General features: G+C 44.1%; 1 protein-coding gene across 2 annotated transcripts; it reads right to left on the reverse strand.

The window, feature by feature from the left end:
• Window positions 1–1,486: 1,486 nt before the first annotated feature.
• Window positions 1,487–15,336, reverse strand: NFYB (nuclear transcription factor Y subunit beta). 2 transcript variants are annotated; one of them, XM_066633549.1, is made up of 7 exons: window positions 13,937–14,482; window positions 9,347–9,440; window positions 8,700–8,830; window positions 8,048–8,245; window positions 3,534–3,615; window positions 2,913–2,992; window positions 1,487–2,748 (listed from the first exon to the last, which is right to left on the reverse strand). In XM_066633549.1, exons 1-7 carry the CDS (start codon window positions 13,949–13,951, stop codon window positions 2,716–2,718), a joined length of 633 nt encoding a protein of 210 aa, XP_066489646.1. In that variant the 5' UTR covers window positions 13,952–14,482; the 3' UTR covers window positions 1,487–2,715. The 2 variants fall into 2 exon arrangements, with proteins under 2 accessions (XP_066489646.1, XP_066489647.1); XM_066633550.1 differs by lacking the exon at window positions 13,937–14,482 and adding an exon at window positions 15,230–15,336 and having other exon boundaries at window positions 1,488–2,748.
• Between the last annotated feature and the right edge of the window lie 583 nt (window positions 15,337–15,919).

The raw sequence follows: 15,919 nt of genomic DNA on the forward strand, positions 1-15,919 counted from the left end.
GCCTCACTTGGCTTCTGAAGGTCTGTGTCGCCCTCTGCCTGGTCCTCACCGGGTCTCGGCAGCACCTTACCTGCTGTGTGGTACTTTGGCAGGAAACAGGCTTGTCGTGTCAGCACCACTGATTGAGCAGGAATTGGGAGAGTAGATCTGCCTTCTCCACACAGCTTCTGGACAGCAGCCCACTGCTGTGGTGCAGTTTTGGTAGGAAAGGGCTTGAGCTATCATCCACTGCCAAGAATTGCCCTGCAGCCAGGCTCCTATGCTGTTCCCAAAACCAGGGGGAAGCATGAGCCCTATAGTTGTCCGGCTGCTTAAGGGGCAAGAAGCAACCCCATTTTCTGCCTCAACAAGGACGGCAGTCAGGGGAGCTCAGGCAGGATGGCTGCAGTCCTTTCCCTCACAACTTGTTTAAAAGAAAAGAAGGGGCCAAAGCCCCAGGGGGGAAAAAACAGTTCTGAAGGGCAGGTAAGCTGACCAAGAAAAAAACCCACCTACCATGCCTAGAGGCAAGGTCAGTCTGGGAAATTGAGGGAGCCCCTCCCATCAGGAAGACTTCCTAACCTGACCTGCCTGCCTGAGAGGGAAGAGCTTCCCAGCTGTCAAGGACTGACCCTGCCATGGAGATTCCACCAGAGAATGGATGCTGTGAACAGGGCCTACTTGTCTCAGCCTTCCATCACACTAAGGATCCCATAGCTACAGTGTGTACCATATACATACCTGTGTAGAGTAAAAACCATTTTGACTCTAACGGAAGACTACATTTGCTAGCTTTTCTAGAAGGGGATGATAGGTGCAGGCTTCCTCACAATATCCTGAAGTAGTTTGCGAAAAAGCCCCAGTTTTATAGCCACTGCTCCCTGGACACATCTGTTGCTGGCAAAGGAAAATATGGATCATAAAGGACCAGGTTTTATTCTTGCTGTCAATTCCTACTCTATTTTTATAGCACCAATGTACATAGCACCAATGTTATATAAAACAGAGAGAGATGCTTGCCTCAAGGAGCTCTCACGGTATCAAGACAAAGGAAACAGTCCAGGGCTAGATGAGTATTTGTTTCCCCCCCCCTCATTATTTTGATTAGCGGGAATGAGGATTTAAGTGCGATTCTAAAACCTTCACAAAAAAGGTGAGTTTTTAAGAAGTTAAAAGCCAGAAAATGAGGCAGCTCATGCAGGTTTTTTGGGAGGTAGTTCCAACAGCAAGGGAGCATGTAAGAACAGATGAGGCTGGTGGAACTGGGAATGAAGGTTGCAGCCAGAGGTATGAGGTGGGATACAAGAGCAAAGGTGAAACATAGCAAGGTCAGAGGCTTTGAAGGTAAGGACAAGGACCTTGTGCTGGGTCCAGACAGGTGGTCAGCAAAGGAATCAATGATGTCTTCATGTTTGAGTACAGTTTTATAGAGCCACAGGTACCCTGATCAGCCTCCTCCCATCACAGCTTTAAGCTTATATTGCAGTTGCCAAATATGGTTTTTATTTAACTTATGTTACTTGTACTGTCATAACAATTGTCCTGTTCTAGACACCAACATGCTGGTGCAGAAGGTATTTTGATCAATCTGACCATCCACAAAATGAAGTATGATAACTTAGGTATACTGTAGTTTATTGCAAAGACAAGAAACAGCCAGCACAGTGGAAGTTCAAGTCTTCCATTTCAGATCTCATTCAGACACATGCTTACACCCACACTCTCAATGGATGCTATAAACATTTGAGAATTCCCACAGATCATGGAAATGGAAATGCATTTTTTTTAAAAAGGAAATTTACCAAAAAAGACTATCAAACTGTCACAATTCAGTAATGAATCCAGCTTCTTTAGAAATACCATAAATTAAAAAGGGTTTATTTCAAATGCAGTAAAACAAACGCTACCCTAATCAACGGGATCAACAAAAAAATTACTATATACGCCTAGTTGTTGCAAAATAGGGACTGCGCTACAAGGTAACACTGTGTTGGGCAGCAGACAATCCACAGGAACTAACCCTACACAAGAGGACAGTTTCCAATTCTTTCATTCTCATTGGCTTATGCAAAGTAGTTCCTGGCAGACTGAATCCCAAACTTCTAATGCTAAGACTGGGTCACTTCTTGAGTCACATTTAATTCAATCATTACATTAAAAACACTGGGAGCACTTCTTCTGAACTTCTGGCGCTTGAGGAATTCCCTTTCAAAGTTAAAATATTAATAAATATGTTAATGCAACTTTTAGTTATGCAAGACAGTTACAAAACAAAGGTCATTTCAATTTTTATAATAAAGGCAACTTGCATTCAAAATGAACTGTACCCTTATGCTTTATTCAAAGGGTAAACACGAATTAAACCCAGCTGTTTACTTGAATTACAAAAGTAACATGATTCAATATGAAAATAAGAAACTGTCTACAAATCTCTGACAGTAGTAAATTGCAATATACAATGCATACAGGAGTTACAGAGCAACAAACTCTTGTACAAAACAAAAATACTTTAATACCCTTAAAATCCAATTTCTTTTAAAATCATTCATGAAAAAAGGTTCGAATCGGAGTTCACACCTCAATTAATCAAGCCTCAGGCAGCTACATTACAGCTATTGAATATACAAAATGACATTTTTCTCTTCACCAGTCATTTCAAACCAAAGTTTCCTCTTTTAGCGTCCCCACTTTCTTGCTCGTCTGGCTCATGTTCCCAGATTCAAAGCCTTCTTCAAATCATGAGAATTGAATCTGCTGAACACCAGAAATCTAGGGAAGGCGAGAGAGATTAATCTTGACAAATTATCCAGAAACACAAAGGACCTAACCATTGAAGTGATGACTGAATTTTTTTAACTTCTCCATCAGTCATCTGGTTGTTTGCAGCTGTAGCTGCAGATATGGAAAAAATCTAAACAGAACAGAACACATACCTGTTGATAAGATGTTGTATAAACCATAACATTTTGCTGCTGGCCATCTGTAGTTATCAAACCTGCTGGCAACTGGTTAGCTACAAGAGAGAAAGCAATTTAGTTAAGGAATTGAACTCACACAGCAGAATACAACCCTACTACATGTGTTCCTCCATATACCATTTTTTATTTTAAAAATTCCAATGTGGTGTACATTTTTAAAAACTTGACAATAGCCACAAGGTATATATCTGTAATACTTTCTCCATTGTGTGGAACTCCAGCAAAGGTTGCTCCAATGCTAGCTTAGGTAGAGGATTACTAGACTTCTCTTCCCTTCCCCGCCCCGAGTAGCCCTGCCACTACCCAACTTCCAATCCACAAATCAATTTTTACTTACAGACACTCAGAAGCATTGCTAGTGACTAGTGAAGTACGTGTATGTATGAACAAGCCCAAAGGGTGCAATCTATTAAGCATAACCTTCAGTTTATTCAAGTACAGCTTTCAGAACTCTAACTTCAGAGCAGCAGTTCTAAGTGGGCTACACCCACTTTGCCATTAAAGTGTCACACAAGCTCTGGCTTATCAAAAGCAACAATGGTCAGATTTGTTGCAACAACTTCAAATAATACTTACTAAAAGCTTCTTCTGTGAGCTCCTCACTAAGGCCATCTCCTGCAGTAACTGCTCCCCCAATACCTTTTTCTCCTTTCATGGCCTTGAAAAAACATTTTTAAAAAAGTTTATTGTATTACCTTGACCCTGTAATTATTATTACCTGTATTATTATTATTATTATTATTATTATTAATCCTGGCACTTTCAATTTGCAGGTTCTCCCGCCAAACCATATACCACATTGTGCCTGACTGCAAACTGAGGGCATATACTGGCCCATGGTCTGATTTTTTCTATGAAGGCAACTCTGTCCTTAAATGGCTGGAAAACTGGACATTGACATTTGACCTAGTCTAATTGATATGAACTGGAGATTGTCCATGACTTTGTGTACCTTGGCTCAATGATCTCTGACACTCTTTCTCTCGATACTGAGCTAAACAAACGCATCAGTAAAACAGCTACCACGTTTTCCAGACTCACAAAGAGAGTCTGGTCCAACAAGAAGCTGACGGAACATACCAAGATCCAGGTCTACAGAGCTTGCGTCCTGAGTACACTTCTGTACTGCAACGAGTCATGGACTCTTCGCTCACAACAGGAGAGGAAACTGAACACTTTCCACATGTGCTGCCTCCAACGCATTCTCGGCATCACCTGGCAGGACAAAGTTCCAAACACAATCCTAGAACGTGCTGGAATCCCTAGCATGTATGCACTGCTTGAAACAGAGACTTCTGTGTTGGCTCGGTCATGTCGTGAGAATGGATGATGGCCGGATCCCAAAGGATCTCCTCTATGGAGAACTCGTGCAAGGAAAGCGCCCTACAGGTAGACCACAGCTGCGATACAAGGACATCTGCAAGAGGGATCTGAAGGCCTTAGGAGTGGACCTCAACAGGTGGGAAACCCTGGTCTCTAAGCGGTCCGCTTGGAGGCAGGCTGTGCAGCATGGCCTTTCCCAGTTTGAAGAGACGCTTGGCCAACAGACTGAGGCAAAGAAGCAAAGAAGGAAGGCCCATAGCCAGGGAGACAGACTGCACTTGCTCCCGGTATGGAAGGGATTGTCACTCCCGAATTGGCCTTTTCAGCCACACTAGACGCTGTTCCAGAACCACCATTCAGAGCACGATACCAGTCTTTCGAGACTGAAGGTTGCCAACAGTAATATTATATGCCATACGCTAAATAAATAAAAACTTCCAGTTGTTCAAAATCCAATCACATATATATTGCAGAAAATCTGTAACTCCCAAGCAGTCAGTCAGTCCTTTGTTTTTCAAACCCAGAACTTTCCATTACAGAATTCTCTTCTATAGTTATAGTTTCCTACTATACCAAGAATCACAGCTGAACTCTCAATATGAATCTGTGGTAGTCTAATTTTTACGAGTTGTAGAACACAAGCAAAAGTTACTTTTCAATTAAAACTAGATCTTACAGCAACCTCCTAGACATAGAAGAGGAACTAGTGTCACATTACACAACTATGGAAATTCAAGGGGCTGCATGCCTGTAGCAGTCCAAGACATCTCTCATTCATTCAAGCTGTAGCAGCTCCTCTCATTGTCAAAAGACCAGATTGTGCCCATATAAAACTTTCCATAGGTGCACACCAATACACCAAGATGTAAAGAAATTATTGCTAGATCAAACCACGTACTCATTCCCACACCACCAAAGATAGCATCCAACGCAATATGGAACACAGAGGGAACAAAGATCTGCCATGCTGGGTTACTACCACCTGGCACAATAAGGGCCTGCCACCCCTTTTACTTTACTTGTAAGAATTATTTTTGATAGAGCCATGAATGTGCATGGCTTTACACAAAGTGAGAATGATGGCTCTCTGTCCTGAGTTACCTACAAGCTAGATGGCAATGCAAATGAAAACGGTGCGGGTAGGGCGGTGGAGGTAGATATGAAACAAAGGAAGCATACAAATAGTTTCAGTTATACATACCTAACATTAGTTAAAGTAGGGAATAGGACTAAGGCATGGTTCCGCACGCTTCATGGGGCAAGTATATTTTAAGAAGAGATTGGAAAGAAGTGAACATGTGCCAGTGCCAGCTCCAGATTTTTGGGTGGAGTGTATGGCACCCTTCCCAGTGGAACCCTTGTCTGTGAGGAAAGGGGCACCTAAGGGGTTTCTCAGGGACATGGCTAGCTCTGCCTGCCGGTTCCGACTCTGGACAAATTGACTAGTTGCACCTGGTACTGATTTACATCCCTTTATTTCTCAAGTCCCTTCATGCTCATAGACAAGCATGTTGATTCACAGCCCGCCTGTTGGTCCCTTTAACAAGATTGTCTTCTCCTCCTTTCTACAGGGGATTCTTCAGGGATTCTCCAACCTTGGCTGCTGGCTGCAATCCTCTTCTCCCTGTCATGGAGGCAAGTGCCTGGGGAATTAGCTTCAGGAGGAGGTAGGGGCAGAAACAATCTGCTCACTCTCCTTACTAGTTGCTTCCTCCATCAGTCACTGTGGGATGGCAGTCACAAAGAGGAAGAGCAACAGCTGTCCCAACATAGTGAGAAAGGGGGCAAGCAACAGCCACTTTGTGCCTCTCCCTACTGCTTGCTCAACTTTTGGGCAGCGATACGCATGTTAGCTGTGAAACAGATGCAAGGTAAAGAAGGCAGAAACAAGTCCCCTTGTAAGGCAACATATCCACTAACATGATAGGAAGATGGGGTACAGTCTAGATCAGCGTTTTCCAACTGTTGTGCTGCATCACACTAGTGTGCTGCGAGGCTACCTCAGGTGTGCCGAGAGATCAGAGCAGACAGGCAGCAACCACGCATGCGGGGAAGCAGCTGCTTTGAGCCTTACGCACAGCAGAAGGAAAAGGAGCAGGCAGGCAGCCAGCCAAGGGGCTGGTCACTGGCTGCTTTGTGTCGATTGCTCCTGAGCAAGACAAAGGCTGCAACCCGATCCTGATTTACCTGGGAGTAAGCCCCATTGGCTATTATGGGTCTTACTTCTGAGTAGACACGCCTAGGATTGGGTATTAAGTCCTTGCCTCCTCTGTCGCTGATTGGGCAACCTGGAAGGAAGGAAGGAAGGAAGGGAGGGAGGGAGGAAGGGAGGGAGGGAGGGAGTGAGTGAGTGAGTGAGTGAGTGAGTGAGTCTGCTGAGGCCACCAGCCTGGCTCGCTTGGAGGAGGTCCTGGAAGGTGGAGTGAGTGAGTGAGCATGAGGAGTCAAGAGCAGGCAAGCAGGTATGAAGCGAGTGAGTCTGCTGAGGCCACCAGCCTGGCTCGCTTGGAGGAGGTCCTGGAAGGTGGAGTGAGTGAGTGAGCATGAGGAGTCAGGAGCAGGTGAGCAGGTATGAAGCGAGTGAGTCTGCTGAGGCCACCAGCCTGCCTCGCTCAAAGGGTCCTGGTTTTCCTTGCCACAGTTTGCCTGCAACTCCCAAAGCAACCCTCCCTGCATTGCCTTTTGGGGGAAGGGCATTGGGCCCCAATCCTCCCCATAATTACCTGGGAGTAAGCCCCATTGACTATAATGGGGCTTACTTCTGAGTAGACATGCCTAGGATTGGGCTTTTGGTCACACTTTTTTTTCCTTAAATATAGCAGCAGGCAATTGGCACTTCTCCCCACCCAACTCCCTCCTACAGGCACAATGCCCCCCAAATCTCATAATTGCAGTCAGCACCTCTCTTACTGTCCTTCCCTTCAGTCCTCCGCACCTCCAAAAGGTTCAGAATCACTTGCTTCAAGTTCTCTCTTCCCTCCACTTCAGCTGAATCCTATAGTTGTTTCACTCATGTCTCTTCATTGCCCCTCACACCACAGCTCTCCTATGTGCTCAATCTGACCTCTCTTTGCCAGCACTTTCTCGCATAACACTTTAATAAGATTTTTCATCCTTTTCACAATCACATTTCCTCTCCTCTCCAAGCTTCTTGTGAGTTTGTTTGTCATGTAATAATATAATTGTATTAATTATATTAACAATTGATCGTAATGTAGTGATTTAATGTAAGTAAAAAACTGGTAGTGTGCCTTGACAATTTTAGTGCCTTGTCAGTGTGCTGAAAAAGATTGAAAATGGCTGGTCTAGATTGTTAAATATCAAGGTGGGAAGGAGAATGCTCACATGAGACTATGTAAGTGTTATTCAGTTTATCAGGCAGCTCACCGAAGTGCTCTCTTTGTGAACTGAATAATGGAAGTGCATTAATAAGACATGATGGTAAGTTAAAAAGAGTAAAAGCAGCAAGCTTGCAAATATAAGCTTCTTTTTTGGCACAGATCATACCACCCAAATAACATGTAATCTAGAGTGAAGAAATCCTAAATGTAGCACAGGAAGATCCCTAAAGGACAAAACCAGCTGGCAAATCAGCTCAAATGAGCATCTCAGCAAGAAGTTTTAAAAAAAAAAATCACCTTTAATTACATTCTCCACCCTCTTCCCCCAGGTTTCATATACAATGATGTACAAAGAGGGACATGCCAAGGTGTTGTCTTGCGCGACAATGTTGTAAATGAGACCCTGAAAAAAGGGAGATTACAAACCTCTCTGAACTTCTGAAGATACAACTTCAGGGGTTCAACATAGCTGTCAAATCCCAGGGTGGACATGGCGAAGAGAATATCCTCCCCATTTATTGTCTTTCGTTTTTCTTGGTGACACCTCTCACTTGCTTCTGACGTTATAAAACTGATGAACTCACTTACACATTCCTGCACACACTCCTTTGCATCTTTAGCAATCTAAAAAAACACATCAAATTAAAGTGTTTTTAAAATAATGTTTCTCAGTTTAATTTGAACATAGACACACATATAGGCCCATCAATAAAATTAAAGATTTCTGACTAATGAATCAATTAAAAGCTTGATAAAATGGCACATGACCTCAGTGAAGAGATGCTTCTATAAAATTTTGAATGACTGAAAGTTTACTTTAAGTATGACAAATTAAAAAGAGAAGCAATATGTACAGAAGCTTATGCATCTCCCAAGTGTGGGGGATGCAATACTGTGAATATTATAGAGATGTGGGTGAACAGGAAGAATAAGGAATGTGCACTTCTTGCCCCCACTGTAACATCACCAATTAGAAGCAGCTCTCACCGCCACTGAACAAAATTTAAGGAAATCTATGCTTCTTGAGCCAATGTACAAAATGAGCAATATTAGCAAAGTTCTCTTTGAAGAATGTTACCTTTCCTGTCTGGGGTATAGCATTTTTCATTATCCTTGCCACATTTGCAATTGGAAGATATATATCTTGTTCTCTAAAACTCTCTTTGGACCCATTTGTGTCTTCATGATCATTCATACTGTCCTCAGTATCTAAAAATATTAAACACACAAACATGTCTATTAGGTGCATTTCTGGTATATCTTTGATCACCTTGTCTGTACAATACTTTATTTGGAAATCCATCTCCCATGCAATTACCAACATCTCTGAGCACCATCAAAACAACTGCTATAGAAAACATGATACTCAAGTGTTTCTTTCATAATCATAGAAAGAATCACTTCACTGATGCCAACAACTGGCAATACTTGTACTTATTTGTAAAAAAAATATATAAATATTTAAAGAAAATTATGGCTTAAAAATGAGAAATGTCTAGATTTTATAAACACATGAGGCCCCTTAAGATACTGGAAGACCAGAAGCATTGTATAAGGATGCATTGCATATGAAGATATTAAATTGATATTTGTAAACTGTATATCTTCCAGACATTGTATTTTCTTCATTTATTATTTGCATATCTTCCAGTCTGTCTTTAGGACAAGCCTGCAAAATGCAATGTGAAGGTGGTCAAAAATAACACTGATCCAGGCATTACTTACCATCATGAGGCTGTATCACATAGTGGCTACCACCAATGTAGTCTCCTGCAATTCCTAACTGAGAAGCATCTGTTGTAGAACTATCACCATCCATCTAGAACAAGAAAACAAATTTCTTAATAGTCCACTCCACTAAACGTACCTCTCTCACCAGCGCAGCATGCCCCCTCTACCTGAACTTTGTTTAATCTCGGCTGCCTCCTTATGAAGCTTATGATTCAGTTTTGCTGAAGAGTTTAAGTGGACCTAAATAATAATACTATTATTCAGACATGACGACATGAAGCATAAATACTCTATCACCAAATAATATTTTACAACTGGAAAAAAGTAGCTTACTTTGATCCTTATTCCAAATATCCGCACAGAAGGAAGGGGGAATTCAGATCATACATGCAAAGGTTGCAAATCATAGGTTAAAGTACAGTACTGTACGAAGCTACACTTAAAAATGGGGTTGAACTATTAAAAGCTAGGTTCAGTTCTGGCTCTGAACATATTATCTTCAGAGAGACACTTCCACTTATTTGTTCTGCATTAGGAGGTACCACTGCTTAGGAAGTCACCGACAGTTACTCATAGCACAACATTTATCCTTTGTTAAATATTGATTTGTTTAGATTAGCTCTTCCATGTTTGGCTCAGCTTTAGGATAAGCATTAACAAAAGTTGTACAGTCACTTTTATAACACATAGCTTTCAGTTGTCCCCAGACATTTACTAGTGACACACATTTGATATAATAGGCCCTGTTCCCAGCTTCTAAATCCTTCTCTGATTCTACACATAATTGAGTTAATTTGTAGTTGTATGCTATTGTGGTACACAACTCATACACAAGAATCCAATACCTTGCAGATAAGCTAAATCCTAGCATTAAAGCCATTAGTGTTCCATGGGTTAATTCAGTTTCTAGATGTATGCACATTGCATTTATTTAAACTGACTGAAATATTACAATATGCAGTTCTAAGTGCAATGTTTTCTTGCTTGCATTGTATAAGAATGCAACATGCGTAGAAGGTCATTTATTTCACCAGACCTTACTCATATAGTTGTTCTTCTGCATACTTAATTTACTTTTCCAAAGTTATTATGCTCAACAGTCTCGTTATCATACCAAGTCTGTATTATTTTGTGGCACCATCTTGTACTTATCTTGGTTCTAGGAAACCATGAGGATCCCATACAGATAGGAACATTATTACATTTCCTGAGATTGTTGTCGAAGACAGGTTTCCTCTATCAACAAGGTCACTAACTGAATAACATATGTATTACTTATTTATAAGTGGCTAATGTTTTGCTAGTAAAACATTGTAACAAAAAAGCCCTGCCAATAATTTACAGCCAATATTTGCATACTTATATTCATCTCCCATACATCCTGGGCTGCTCCCAGAGAAAATCAGAGGGAGCCCTCTGCCACTCCAATAGAAGTGAGGGGGCAGCAGCTAGGAGTAGGGTCTTCTATGGCACCACAGTTGTGGAACTCCCTCCCTTATAAGTTATGAACTGTCCCTCTTTCTTGAAGCTTTTCAGCAGGTGCATAAAATTTAATTTAGATTAGCATTTATGTAAAGTTGGTTTGCGATGTGAATTTTGTTATCTACCACTGATACTTTTACAACTTTTGTGTGCTGCTTTTTGCTTTTTACCATCTTATTACATCATTGCTTTTATATTTGGTTTTTAATTTTAAGTAAGTTACTTTGGATGCTCACAGCATATGGGAAAGGTGGGCTGTTGCATGTGATAGTAGCAGGGTCATCTGCAATTCATGACTTTCCTTCCTTATCTTATCCCAAGTACAAAGAGTTGCACTATTGGGTGGTTGATAATGCTGAAATTCTTCACTCTTTTCTGAAAAATTATGAGAAAGCCTTGAAAGAAGAAGCATCTTCCTTCAAAGACCACATCTCAGGAACTCCCAAATCATAGAAAGAATCTGTTTTCAGTGGTCACTGTAGGAAACTCCCTTCCCAGGGAGATCCTGATAGCTCCCACATTTGAGGTTTTTAGAAGAAAGCAATTTTTTTTTTAATTTGGCAAGATCTTCCAGGCTTTGTTTATTGGTTTTAGGATAAAGCATAAACAATGTATATTTGATAACTATTCTACGCTATATTTTCATAATGGCTTGATATCTTAAGAAAGTGATCTAAGTATAGAAAACAAATATGCCTGTATATTTTCAACCTGTTCAAGACAGATGCTACCAATGAGGGAGGGAAAGGACAATTCACTTTTCACTATGAATTGACCAACACTGTGCACAAACAGATTTGGGGGGGGGGGGATCCTATACATACACTTACCTCAGAGTAAGTCCCAATGAATACTGACTTACTCCTGAGTAGATATGGTCAGGATTATGTGTCAGATGCATAAATGGTAGAATAGCATCTGGTAGAAGAACTGTGATGGTAGTAACTGATCATGGAGAAGGAGAAAGCTACCACCTTGCACCTGGATTCTTACTGAATCTCTCAGCAAATAAAACATCATTTAATTTTAATTCAACAGTTTTTTAATTTCTTGGCATTTTGAACACTGATGTAAATATCCAATGTGCAGCTTCCAACTACAGGATAACTGCATAATCAAAACACACATGGCCTTCTAATCAAGTCTTGCAAGATTTTTAGAAAACATTACTTCTTGGCTCAAGCACTTTGAATGCTACTTTTGAGAAAACTACAGCAATTTTGAATACTGGATCATGGGAGTTGCAACACGATTTTAAGCTGCTAAGTTAGCTTCACTACAGCTACTCAGCACATAGCACTGGACCATATCAGATTCCCTTCAGGCTGGTTACAGCCTTGCTGTAATCAAGAGGGCTACAAAAGGAGTCCCTTATTCAAGAAAAATCAAACTTTGGAATTCAGAAGAGGCTTAAGAAAAAGAGTGCAATCATAAGAGTTCTTCTGTTTGCATGTCATATAAAGAGAAAATGCCACCATTTCTAAAAATCCAAAGGTCATAGTTTGAAGAATCAAAGCTGATACACATTAGCAGTCTTACGAAACCTAGTCCTTTCAACATTAATGAACGAGCATAATGTCTTTATATAGGTCTTTTTCTGAACATCACTAATTTATCACAGATTAAACATATAGCTTAACACCTATTTAACAAGATGAACACTATTATTGCTAACCATTATTCTGAACATTAATCCCCCTACTAGACCCTTCAGTTTTGTTCGCAAATTTTTTTTAACCAAAGATGCCAAACACATATAAATGCTCAGAGATATACTGTAGTACACACAATATAGCACTGGTGACTGATCAGTTGCTGGACAATAATCTCAAGATTGCCATTAAATAATTTATTCTGTATACTCCCCCTCCAGATCATTTTAGTCAGCAGTGTCACAGATACTGCTACAGTTCAGCACCTATCACTGTCACATTGGGTGTTTCATAAGCAAGAAACAAGCCAGATGTACTCTTAGCTATGCACTTCACTAGTTTACATTTACATTACGCTTGCTATATAAAGACACAGAGCTTGCATGCACCCTTTAGAATCTACAAGTTCCCACATGTGGGATCAGATTCTTGTCAACATGTCTTGCTCCAAACACCCAGGAGTAGAACTACACATGCAAGACAGCCCACACTACTAGAATGAAAGCACATCCAATAATGCATTGTAAAAGTTACAGTTTAGTATCTGTATCATTGGAAGCCCCAGACCATCATTACTTCCTTAGTCTTGTGCACCATCTCAGTGCTTAAGATGGGCTCCCAATATGAGCCCCATCTTAAAATTGTTACATTTAATGGTGTCTTGTATTACAACCCAAACTACCTCTAGCAAAATACAGCATTGTCAATATCAGCTTAAATCAACTCTAAGCATTTACTTGAAATAGCCATTTTCAACCAGTGTACCACAGCACATTACTCTACTGTGAATGGTCTGCAGACAAGCTGCAGGAGTTTGGGGAAGGGTCATTTATTAGTAGGGCAGACAGTGTGCCACGAAACAAAAAAGGTTTAAAATAGCTGTCATAAGTCTTTAAAACAGATTAATTTACAGCAGTTGCAACCTGTAGTTTTCCCCCGCCTTCACTCACTTTTATCTGACTAGATTGAACAAATGATGAATCAGCAAACAAAAAACAGAGAAGCTTCCCTCAGACTGACAAATAACAAAAAATGACAGTTTATCATGGGACTTATTTTGTATCCTTAGCTGTCAGACTCACAATCAATTCACCACCAATTCAGTGCACATTTGAGAGAGGGAGACCCCCCCCAAAGTGTGCAAGAATTGAACAATCCCAAAATGCAGTTGTGTTGTGTACCCACAACCTAGAAATCAGCTGTCTCAGATTATCACAAACACATCCCTAAATCCGGTGGCTACAAGGTGGTTATATATCAGTGGAAAAAAGGCATCTTGTCAAGGGGAAGAATTAAGCATGCATGAAGTAGACAGAGAAGACACAACTGCCATAGGGCAACAAAGGTCACATCTGAATGTTGGGGGCAGAGCAAGAGAGGAAGAGATACAGGGGAAGATGCAAAAAGACACCACACTAGCAGTTCCAAACATCCACACAAAGACACCCACCTCTGGCTTCTTCATGATCGGGACAAAGCGAGACAAAGGCTACAATCCTACCCACACTTTCCTGGGAGTAGGCCCCACTGACTATAATGGGATGTACTTCTGAGTAGGCATGCATAGGATTGGGCTCAAAAACACCACAGGGGCTCCCCTTAGAGGGCAAGCACTTCTGACAGCTTCCAAACATTCCCCCCTCCTGTTGCCCCATTACACTATGGTTGAAAGGGGTGGGTGGTTGAAAGGTGGAGAAAGAGGGGTTTAAGGGGGTGGTCAAAAGGTGGTTGAGGGGGGTGGCTGAAAGGTGGTCATGGTTGAAAGGTGGTTGAAGAGGTGGGTGGCTGAAAGGTGGTGGTGGGGTGGTCAAAAGGTGGTTGAAGGAGGGGTTGACAAGAAGTGGTTGAAGGGGAGTGGTTGAAAGATGGTCCAAAGGGTGGGTAGTTGAAAGTTGATCAAAGGGGGTTGATGGGGGTGGTTCAAATGTGATTGAAGGGGGGATGAAAGAGTGGGTGGTTGAGGGGGGTGGTGAAAGGGGTGGTCAAAGGGGCGGGTGGGTGGTTGAGGGGGGGTGAAAGGAGTGGGTGGTCGAGGGGGTGGTGAAAGGGGTGGGTGGTTGAGGGGGTGGTGAAAGGGGTAGTCGAGGGGGCCAAAGGGTTGGTGGTCAAGGGGGGTGGGTGGTTGAGGGGGGTGGTCCAAGGGGGTGGCTGGGGGGCCAGAGGGGTGGTGGTCGAGGGGGTGGTCAAAGGGGGGATGGTGGTCGAGGGGGGTTCAGCAAAATCCTGCAGGCCACCACGGGGGGAGGGAAGGTACCGAGCCCCCACCCCCACCCATCGTGGGCGGCGGGGGGAAGAAAGGCTCACGAGGAGCAGGGAGACACAAAGCCCTGGGCAGAAGCAGGCTCAGCCGCCACAGGAGGAGGGGGGAGGCGGTGGGAGGGAAGGAGCGCGGGAAGGCGAGGCCGGGGAGCCTCGAGGCGGCCTGGAAGGAGCCTGCGCCCCGCGGGGGCCGGCGGGGCTCCTCGCCAGCGGCCCCATTGTCTCCCTCCTCGAGCGGGGGGCGGGCGCCTCCTCCCCCGTGGGCCCGAGCGGCGCCCGCCGCCCAACCGACGCCTCCTCCCCGGCGGGCGCTGGCCGGGCCCGGGCTCGGTGCCCGCTGGCCGGCCGCTCCCCGGCTCGGCTGCCTGCGCCCCGCACTTCCTGTGCCCTCGGCGGCGCGCGGAGCCCGGGGAGGGAGACGGACATTTCATTCGAGCCTGCAATGGAACCGGTTACCAATCATTGGCCGGAGCCAGGCACAAACCTCCAGTGCGGCCCTGGTTGGCTCCCTCCGCAAATCGGCTGTTTGGTTGGACGGAAAATGGCTGCGAAGGAACCAGTCCCAGCGCGGAGAGCGCCGCTTCCCGCAGCCGCCTGCCCTCCCTCCGCGCCCCGCCCCGGCTCTTCCCGCCGCGCTGCGCCCCCTCCCGCCGCGTCTGCCGCGCGCCCTGGCTGCCCGGGCTGCGCCTCGCGCCGGCCCTCTTACGGGAGCCTCTCCTCTCCCCCGCGGAGGGAGGCGGCGGGTGCTGAGCCCCCACCACACACAGGCTCCTCTCAGGCAGTGCTCCTCGGCCAACACGCACCCCCCCCCCACAGCCGGTGGCACAGGGACCACCAGTGGTACTTGAGGCAGGCACCACCTCAAGGATGTGTGGTGGGTGGGGAGGCAGGTGAGGCACAGCCTCCCCACAGGAGTCCTTCAAAAAGCACCACCACTGTGTGTAGTGGTGGTGGGTGGGGAGGCAGGTGAGGCACAGCCTCCCCACCATAGTCCTTTGCAAAGCGCTGCCACCATGTGAGGTGGATTGAGAGTGCTTCCGCACCTCACAAGGTGGCTTTTCAAAGGACTCCAGTGGGGAGGCTCTGCCTCACCTGCCTCCCCATCCACCGCACATCCCTGCTTGAAGTAGTGTCTGGCAGTACTCCTGGGACCCCTGGCCCCCAGCCATCCAGC

This window comes from Tiliqua scincoides, chromosome 7, assembly GCF_035046505.1.
Source record: "Tiliqua scincoides isolate rTilSci1 chromosome 7, rTilSci1.hap2, whole genome shotgun sequence".
NCBI classification, from domain to species: domain Eukaryota; kingdom Metazoa; phylum Chordata; class Lepidosauria; order Squamata; family Scincidae; genus Tiliqua; species Tiliqua scincoides.